This window comes from Arabidopsis lyrata, assembly GCF_000004255.2.
Source record: "Arabidopsis lyrata subsp. lyrata unplaced genomic scaffold ARALYscaffold_5, whole genome shotgun sequence".
NCBI lineage: Eukaryota > Viridiplantae > Streptophyta > Magnoliopsida > Brassicales > Brassicaceae > Arabidopsis > Arabidopsis lyrata.
In genome coordinates, this window is record NW_003302551.1 from 4,932,537 (window position 1) to 4,942,402 (window position 9,866).

Genomic DNA, 9,866 nt, shown 5'->3' on the forward strand with positions numbered 1-9,866 from the left:
TCTTCTGCCCTGGTTTCTCTTTACGCTCGACAATGTGCCTTTTATGAACAACTGCGACTTTCTCTTTTGGGATAGAAATGAATGGTAATGAGTCATCACCTCCTGGCCATTCAGATTTATTGAATTTATTTGATCTGAGTATCAGTTCCAACATATAAGCTACTTTCTTGTCTTTCACCTCATCATCCCACTCCCCCCAAGATTTGTCAACATTTTGGCCAAGAAGAATATAAGGATCCACTTTGTCCTGACCAAACAGAAGGGTAAATTGAGTAACAAAGAGGGTATGTAAAGATGAAGATACCAAGGTTGGAAACTTATACCTTCAGGTGGTGCTCAAGAGCGTGTATTTGAGAAAGAGAAATTAATTGTTTTGGCAGAGAGACTTTATTCCAGTGTTGGATAGTCAATGAGGTGGAATCATCAGTGACCAAATCAACCATGCCAGGAATGTTTCGAAATGCTAGGAGTTGCAACGCAAGCGGAAAACCTTTCAGACGGAATGTGATCTGCTGAAGTTGTTTGGCGAAATTCTTCACAGGATCAGTTGACACCAATTTTTTCCCAGTGCCTGATGGTAGAATACGTTTCCCGGGTCTCATGGATGCTATTGTCTTCATAAATGACTCTCTACCCCAAGGGAAGGCAAGGAACGCTTCAATATCTGCCAACATCTCAACATATTTAAATGTGGGCCTCCCAGTTTGGTTTGAGGATATGAGGACACCATCAACAATGAGGAGATACGCAAGCTTAACTCTGTGTTCAGGAGACAAGGGTTTTTTGGGGTTGAGGAGCATTTCAGATACATCATCTAAGGCTGCGTCCTTATCTTTCCCTATTAACTCGTTCCAGTAACAATCCTGCCCTTCAACATAAGATGGCTCACTTTCTGGATCATAGTCCTCTAGAAATTCACCGCAGGGCAAACCAGTTAAAGCACAAAATTCAATTAGGGAAAATCTCAGGGGTTGTCCACCAAACACAGTCCATAATTCATACTTCTGTTTGGTTATCAATTGCCTACATAGCAAAGAATGTATCAGCTTGCAAGAACTAGGGCTTCGACTTACCGGCAAGTCGAAGAGAGGACCGAAGCAAGATTGCAGAATAGTGTCGAATTCCGGTGTCCCATGGAAAATAGACCGGATAAACGAAAGAATGTCGGGTTTACAATAGACATTTAGCCTCGCTTTGGAATAACGATCAGTGGCGAAAAGTCGATTAGGAAGATTTGAATCCCATTCTGAAGAATGTTGCTTTGAAGTCGAGGCTGCAGTTGGTTTTTGAACTGGTTAATTGCATAAATTAGTTATGAGAACATGAGCATTGGGTTCAATAATTACCTTCCATTAGGGAGATGCGTGGAGTTTCTGATAATGTAAACACTTCGAAGACAATGATGTACAGCACTACGAAAGCGATGAAGTAGGGAAACCGTGCGACGGGGGTGAGTTGACCAAGGAAATGGCGGGTCAGATTTGAGCTTTAAACGGGAGAATGAAGAAACGGTAAAGAAGTTGGAAGAAGAAATTAGGGTTTTTTACAGTAGGGGGGAAACCGTAACAAGTGGGGAGGATAGAGACAGAGGCAAACCAGGTTCGGTTTGTAGGAAGAGAAACAGAACCGGCTGTAGAACCGGATTGGAGGGTATAATGGAGATTTGGCAATGTGAGAGTGCCTTCTCCCTTGAAAGTGCCTAAAGGCACAAATAAGTTGAGGTAAGTGCCTTTTTATGCAATAATTCCTTTGAAAAATGACAAGACACCAACTTTTATGGGGCTCTTTAGCTGTGAGGGAAAAAAAAAATAGGGCTCTTTAGGCTCTTAATACAGACTCCATTCTTCAATAAATAGCCTATTTTGATTTATTTTTTATTCATAAAATTTGTAGAACCCCTATATGAGAAGTCCCATTGTGGATGCTCTTAGAGCATTAAAAATTTGAGAGATATCTATGTGATACGTGACATTCATCATGTGATGTACTTGTCGTCATTGCATATGTCATTGTGTTTTTTCGTTTTTTTGTTTGGTTTTAATTTGCATATATGTCATATGGAGTAAGAACATGAGATGATATGGCATCAACTTTTAGTGGACCTATTGTCTGCCACTAATCTATATCTTTGGTTAATTGGTCTTGATTGGTAACACAAAACAATCCGAATTTTAGTAAAATACAGACAATGACCAAATATCTTAAATCTGTATTTGACGAACCCAATTTAGATATTTGTTTTTGCACTTCATTGCTACTACCACTCAAGCATATTTCAATTTAACATTTTTTAACTTATGCTAGAGCGATTTAGTTCTAATAAAAACACTAACGAGAGTAGTAATTAAGAAAACATGCGATATTATATTAATGAGTTACAAATATCGATTTTTTTTAAAATGGTTACAAATAGAGATTAATATCGCATGGCGTTTCCCTCCTTCATATAATATTAAAAATAAAAATAAGAGATGAACTCATGACTCCTTCATCTGTTGTATAAACTTGTGCCCTTTGTTCAATCTAAGTGCTTCTTGTGAGGGTTGCTCAATGGCCTGAATCCGCTTCCTCCACCGACATGCGCCTTACCCGCGGCATCGAACTGACCTTTTCCTAAGTACTTCTGGAATCCTTCCCAATATCCTCCGTTATTACCTCCGACTTTAGCTTCACCTTGAGCTCCAACCTTGCCTTTGACATGAGCTCCAACCTTAGCCCTACCCGCGGCATCGAACTGACCTTTTCCCATGTACTTCATGAATCCATCATAATATCCTCCGTTACCTCCGACTTTAGCTTCACTTTGAACTCCAACCTTGCCTTTGGGTTGAACTATTGGTCCGTACTTCAAGAATCCTCCGGTTTTACCTCCGACTTTAACTTCACTTTCAACTCCAACCTTGCCTTTGGCATGAGCTCCAACCTTAGCTTTAGCTCCGATTTCAACTCCGGCTCCAACTTGGCCGTGAGCTCCAACCAATTTATCGGCATATCCGAGACCTTGTTTAGCTATACCTCCGAGGAAACCGCCGGGGTAAGTGGGAAAACCAATATTCTTCCCAGCAGAGAATTTCGTGCTGCACTGAGAGATCACCTTCACGTAAGACCTAATGGCACTCTTCAACTTACTCACACATTTTTCAATCTCAGCCCTCTCACTCACGCTTATCTCAGCATTAGCATTGAACTTATACTTTGCCGAGACCGCAGCCATCTTCTCCACAAGCTTAACAAACCTTTCAGCCATCACGGTGTAGCTTTTTCCCAACTTAACAGCAAGGTCTCCTTCAACACCAATATGTGCTTGTGCAGCAACCATCGCCCTGGTCATCAAAGCGAATTTGACATGAACGACGTGAAACACATCTTTGGAGCCAGAAAACTTAAAGGCCCCAAGAAATTCGGTGTAGCCCTTGCAGACGGCGAACAAAGTCTTGAATGCAATGGTTTTTGGTGCGAATTGAACCTTCTTCTGGACGAAGTTAGAGATTTCAGTGTAAGGGAAGGCTTGGACTTTGGCCAAAGTAGATGGACACAAGGTCTTTTGTATTTTCTTGTCGGTAGGTGGGTGAGCCAAGACAGACCCGATGGCTAGAACTAAGGCTAAAGAGAACAACAGAGAGATCCTTGCCATGGTTGTATTGATGGCAAGGTTAAAAAAAAAAAACTTGAAATATAAAACTAGAAAGGAAAATGAAGGAAGTGCGTCTTTGGATTGAGGTCTTTGAAGGGTATATATACATTTTCAAGTATCCTAAAAATAGTTACAAAAAAAGGTTACAAGAACAAAAAAAACCAACACAATACAGAGAGATTTATGGCTGTTCACTTAAATTTTTCTCTGGTCGATCTATTTTGTTGAATGATAAAAAAATGTGGAACAAGTCATAACCGATCTAGCTAGTCTTATAAATAGAATATAAATGTTTATATGTATCATATCATTTACATTGATAAATTTTTGGTTTCTCAGTTCTAGAAATGAAAATGTATATTAGTATCCTAATGATTCATCATTTATTACCACCAAAATTCAAACTCGCATATTGCATGTTATTAACTATCAACAAATAAACAGACACATTATATTTGATATGTTTCAATGTTACCTGAAAGTCTTTGATCAATTCTCGACAATGAATTCCTGAATCTCTATACCGGTATGGCGTGCACCGCCCTGTAATCTGATCAAAACTTGATCCCCGGGTTTCAGAGAGGTCACGGGGACAGCGGTTTTGCCAGATGAGTTTACTGTAAGAAGAAAACAGATTCATTAGAAACCATTTGATGTGTAAAGAAGTGGCAAACCGTAACGAGGATGAGACTCAAGATAAAGAACCTTGATGAGGAGTGACTAATGCAACTGTTTCCGCGTTCTGCAGGATGATGCTAAAAACCGTTTCCTCCTCCTTTGCGCTAAGCTGCAAGAGATGAAGCGGTTTGTTTCAAACTTAATCAAACACAGAGAGTCCTAATGAACACTATGCTATAGTGTAGTAAAGAATGTGATTTACGAACCTTCACCTCCACAAGAATAAGTGGACGCTTCTCGATTTTTACTCTCCCAACGACTGCTGTCCGCTGTTTTCCTTTCTGATCAACAACGATTACCTCTCTTCCTGTCCTTAACTCCGAGAGGTAACAAGTCTTTCCACCTGGAACTGCGACATAAGCGTGCACCGGCCCCTGTACATTGAGATTTTATAGTGAGTGATTTATATATAAGAGAAATTGATCCAGCAAGTGAAAAAAGAAAAAAACGCACAGCGTTAACTCTAAATGGTCTGCTTTCGATGTAATTAGACTCCAAGCATTCTGAGTGGACTAAGAATAGTCCTCTCGCAAAAGATCCAACCTTGTAAGAAGAATAAGGATTGATACTTCAATGCTTATAAGTTATAAAAATAGTAAAAATTGATACTTTGTGTTGGAGTAAGAGTGTATATACAGGCAAACATACAAGAAGACCTTCACCGGGTCTCATGAGGCTACAAAGATCAACACAGACTCGGTCTCCCATACCGACCATTTGAACCCGAGTTATAGTAGCTTCCGTCAAACTTAATGTATCACTTTCTTCGTTTCTCTTGTCAAAGTATTCCTAACAGTTTTTAAAAGAAGTAAGTATAAGAAATCATGTTTTCTAACAAAATGAAAGGACATATGATTATGGAGGTACTAACCTTTAGATCAAGAACAGCTTTAACATCCTCGGACTTAAGAATGATTCCGCTAAGTCCATGCTCTAAAGCCTAGAGCCAAAGCATAACACGAGAATTAACTTCTTTTGTTTGAAAGCAAGGAAAAAGAAAACTTCATCATCAGAAACTAAAAGCAACCTCGAGGAATAGTTTAGCTTCCGAGGGAGTATTTGAAATGGCAAGTACTGTTTTCTCACTTCCTTGAAGAGCCGCCACTAGATTTTCCGCCGGGATTGACTGCGAAACGAAACTTCCAGTGTTACTAAACAGGTCATCCAGTGAGTTCAAGCTCAGAAAGTTATACCTTCCAGTCTAAGAAATCAAGAACAATATTTTCCGCCTGATCATTTTCGATCTTCAAATTCCGTAGCTCCTCGGGTGTTGAAACCTCGAAGACAGAAGCAACAACATTCCCCATACTATCAACAACTTGATCCTCTTCAATAAACAATGTATCCATCAACGCAATCGCTGCAAAATTCGTTGAGCATACCGCAAAACTCAGAACAAAGATATATAAAAAACCTCAAAAGGAAGGCTTTTGTAGTACTGCATTGTTACATGACCACTCATTGGATAGTTCTCGATTGTCCGATGAGAATATAAATGTGTTCCATCCTCGTTCCACCGCAACCGTCATGGCCTCTTTGCACTCAGTCCATATCCAAACCTTCTTTGCTTTGCCAAGATTCATAGGCAAAGTTGAAGCAGACATTTTCACAGCAAGTTTCTGAGAAAACGTTCTTTTACTAAATCTAATCAATTTATGATTCTTCTTATGAGAGCTCCACAACAGTAATCTATCAAGTTCTAATCTTTCTGCAATATTAACAAAACCCAAATGAAATTAAACCTTTGATTACCAAATTTCATATCAAGAATTAGCATCTTAAGCTTTTAAGAGTCAAGATTTCAAAAGCAAACACATGAACACCAATGTCATTGTGAATTGGGCAAATTAGTTTTGCTTCAATGGTGAGAAACATCAAAGAGTAAAAGACTAACCTTTTCTCAGAGAGAAACAACAATGGAATTGGTATGAGGATTTGATGTAAGAAACAGAGGAGACCAAAGACAAAGCCATAAATCTATGGTTGGTTCCGATCTTTTACTTCGCTTCTTCTCTTCAGAACTGTGAGTTGTGTTTGGCCCAAAAACCGGTCGTGTCTATCGGTTTACTTAAAATTGGGTAAAAACTGCCTTAAACCGGTCCGGTTCGGTTCATTTTAAAAGCTGTTACCGAGTTAATTAGGAGAATAATATGGAAATCACGAAAGTAATAAATTTTTCAAAATCATTTTTATCACGAAATTAATAATTTTTACTTTTTTTTTAATCTGCAAGTTAAGTATTTTTTTTTTTGTAAATATGTCATATCAAAGATAAACTATAAACTCGAAATCTTGAAGTTTAAACTCCATTTAATAAATTCGTCTATACATAAAAATACAATATGTTACATAAAAATATAAAATATAACATTTAAATGAATGGCAATCATAATAATTAAACCACATCACTGCTTTTTTTTTTGAATATATTTATTTAATTTCACATTTTTCGTTATTAGTTATGCAAATTCTCGTGTTCTTCAAATCCACATGATTGTTCAGGAAATTAAAAACCACTAATAAGCTTGGTTTGCTATTTTTATTCAAAGATGAGTCCATCAAAGTCTCTAAGTCATTAATTCCATAAATCTAAACTTAGTGTTGTCACAGATTCACTTTCATTATATATATATATATATATATATATAACGGATCAAGAAGGAAACTTCCCATAATCATCATCATCAATCATGAGAAAAGTTTCTTTGTTATTCTTTTGTTGCATTGTGGCAACAAGTTTAAGTCTCAATGTAGTTTTAGCACACGAGATGGTCGTGAATCCTCCAAACACGATTAAAGATATAGAGCCTTACATCTCGAATAGAGCCCTTGGCTTTGTGTTGAAATTGGAGAACAATTGTCCTATAAGAGAACAGCTAAGATCATTCTTTGATAAGCTAAAGGATCTCTTGAAGTTGGAGTCTTCTGTTACGCCGCTGATCGAAGACAATGAACCAAAGACATTCAAGTTTGATCTTAAATCGAAATCCGAAAATCTCTTGCAAACGATGTTTATGATTGGGAAAGGACTGGTGAGTTATCGTGAACGAAAATATATATATTTATCGTTTTGAATGACTTAAATAGATAGTTGCTTGATTGTTTTTTTTGCTTTTAAGTTGTTTGTGAGTTAATCTCCAATCGAAAGTAAAACAAGATATTTTGTTTTGCAATTTAGTTTACAATTTACGAAAGATGTTTGACAAATTTTTTATTTTATTTTCAAAGCTATGAACATAAATTCTAACGTAAAAACAAACAAAAATATTTTGCATTTGGAAAAATCAAAGTTCTAGTCATTTTCTGTCCTTGCACAATGAAGCTAGATAGTTGAAACGTTATAGCTTCAGAACTTGTGGAACTAATCATTGTTTTTCTTTTGTGAATATGATAGTTGAGTTCAAGTGTAAGAAAGGAGATGTTCGAAGTGATGAAATCGCTCACTGAGTTACATGCTGCAATCGGTAGAGTTATTATAGAGAAGCACATAAAAGGCGATGAATCAATGTCACTTTCGTTGGAACAAAAGAATGCGGTAGAAAACTCGATATCTGAATGGGAACAAACGATTACCCGAATCGTGAAGATTGTTGTTGAGGTTAAATCAAAAAGTTCAAGTGAGGCTTCTTGGAAAGAAAGTAGTACTACTGAACACAACAATGTTTCTATGAACGGTAACATGGTGGCGACCAATGGAGAAAATTCCGAATCCACGCAAGAAAAATTAGATGGCGTTAAAGGAAGCAATGGAGGTGATGTATCAATGGAGACTCAAGAAGGCAATAAGGTGGATGATCTTAAAGAAGGTAATACTGTTTTTGAGAATGGCGAAACAAAAGAGATTAATGGTGAAAATGCAGAATCTAATAACGAGAAGGCAGTAGAGGGTCAAGGAGAAAGTATTGGAGATTCGGCCATAGATAAGAATTTGGAATCTAAAGAAGATGTTAAGTCGGAGGTAGAGGATAAAAGTGATGGAAGTTCCATGACAGAGAACTTGGAAGAAGTCCAAAGAAACAATGGAGTTTCAACAAAAGATACGAATTTGGAGAACAAAGGAAGTGAGGTGGAGTCTAAAGATGATAAAATGGTAAATGCTACAACAAATGATGAAGATAACACGAAAGAAAATAGGGAAGGGACTCAAGAAAACAACGGAGAATCATTGAAGGATGAGAATTTGGAGAACAAAGGTAGTGAGGGAGAGTCTAAAGATGATAAAATGGTAAATGCTACAACAAATGATGCAGATCACACGAAGGAAAATAAGGAAGAGACTCAAGAAAACAATGGAGAATCATTGAAGGATGAGAATTTGGAGAATAACGCAGGTAATAACGAATTAAAGGGTAATGGATCAGTAGAGGCCAAGACAAATAATGAAATTTCTATGGAAGCAAAGCGAGAAGAGACTCAAAGAAGTAATGAAGTTTATATGAACAAAGAAACAACAAAAGGTGAAAATGCTGATTTTAATAAAGAGAAGGAATCAAATATTCAAGGAGAGAGTATCGGAGACTCAACGAAAGGTAACATTTTGGAGGATAAAGAAGATGTTAAGCCAGAGGTAGATTCTAATGTAAGTGATGGAAGTTCCACGAAGGAGAGGCATCAAGAGGCTCAAGGAAATGATAAAGTTTCAACAAAAGATAAGAATTTGGATAACATAGGAGCTGATGAAGAGAGAAAATATGACAAATCAGTAAAGGTTATGACAAACGATGAAGGCCATACGAAAGAAATGAGGGAAGAAACTCAAGGAAACAATGGAGAATCAGTGAAGAATGAGAACTTAGAGAATAAAGAAAATAAGAAAGAATTGAAGGATGATGGATCTGTAGATGAAAAAACAAATAATGAAAGTTCCTTAGAAGAAAAGGGGGAACAAACTCAAAGAGGTCACGATAATTCTGTGAATAGCAAGTTAGTGGAGAACAAAGGTGGAAATGCATATTCTAACAAGGAGAAGAAAGTACATGTTGGAGACTCAACTAATGATAATAATATTGAGAGTAAAGCTAAATCAGAGGCAGAAGTCAAGAAAAATGATGGAAGTTCCATGAAGGAGAAGGGAGACGAGGTACAAGGGAACAACATAGAATCAATGGAAGATAAGAACTTGGAGAACAAAGAAAGTCATACTGATTTAAAGGATGAGAAGTCCATTGCGGATAAGCAAAATGTGAGAACTACCATGAAAGACAAGCAAGAAGAATCTCAAATAAACGTGGGAGAGTCTAAAGATGATAAGTCGGTAGAAGCTAAGGGAAATACGAAAGAGTCTAAAGATGATAAGTCGGTAGAAGCTAAGGGAAATACGAAAGAGTCTAAAGAAAGTAAGTGGACAAAGACTAATGAAAATAAGGTAAGGAATAAAGAAGAGAATGTTCATCAAGGAAACAAAAACGAATCGAAAAAGGTAGAAAAAGGAGAGAACAAAGAGTCTAAAGACGCAAAATTAGTGGAAGCTAAGGAAACTAAGAAACTTTCTAGGAAAGAAAACCGAGAAGAGGATAATGGAGGTAGTGGTGAAAATATCAAAGAAGACAAGAAA

At 37.2% G+C, this 9,866-nt stretch overlaps 3 protein-coding genes across 4 annotated transcripts in view; 1 reads left to right on the forward strand and 2 right to left on the reverse strand.

Annotated features, from left to right (window-relative positions):
- Positions 1 to 2,344: 2,344 nt before the first annotated feature.
- LOC9313197 lies at positions 2,345 to 3,721 on the reverse strand. Its single transcript, XM_021026295.1, has one exon. The coding sequence runs from the start codon at positions 3,632 to 3,634 to the stop codon at positions 2,519 to 2,521; it is 1,116 nt and encodes a 371-aa protein (XP_020881954.1). The 5' UTR covers positions 3,635 to 3,721; the 3' UTR covers positions 2,345 to 2,518.
- Positions 3,722 to 3,882: 161 nt separating this feature from the next.
- Positions 3,883 to 6,396, reverse strand: LOC9313198 (3-dehydroquinate synthase homolog). Of its 2 annotated transcripts, none has more exons than XM_021026294.1 (10): positions 6,207 to 6,396; positions 5,763 to 6,020; positions 5,506 to 5,672; positions 5,340 to 5,438; positions 5,184 to 5,252; positions 4,949 to 5,101; positions 4,766 to 4,855; positions 4,519 to 4,686; positions 4,340 to 4,421; positions 3,883 to 4,251 (listed from the first exon to the last, which is right to left on the reverse strand). In XM_021026294.1, the coding sequence occupies exons 1-10, from the start codon at positions 6,283 to 6,285 to the stop codon at positions 4,124 to 4,126; spliced, it is 1,293 nt and encodes a 430-aa protein (XP_020881953.1). In that variant the 5' UTR covers positions 6,286 to 6,396; the 3' UTR covers positions 3,883 to 4,123. The 2 variants fall into 2 exon arrangements, with proteins under 2 accessions (XP_020881953.1, XP_002877130.1); XM_002877084.2 differs by having other exon boundaries at positions 4,961 to 5,101; positions 6,207 to 6,392.
- A 330-nt stretch (positions 6,397 to 6,726) lies between these two features.
- Positions 6,727 to 9,866, forward strand: part of LOC110228282 (uncharacterized protein PFB0765w) — a 7,504-nt gene continuing 4,364 nt past the window's right edge. Inside the window, 2 exon segments of the mRNA XM_021025090.1 lie at positions 6,727 to 7,344; positions 7,707 to 9,866. The exon segment at positions 7,707 to 9,866 is cut by the window's right edge and continues 415 nt beyond it. Of these exon segments, the coding sequence (XP_020880749.1) occupies positions 7,003 to 7,344; positions 7,707 to 9,866 (2,502 nt within the window). The 5' untranslated portion in view covers positions 6,727 to 7,002.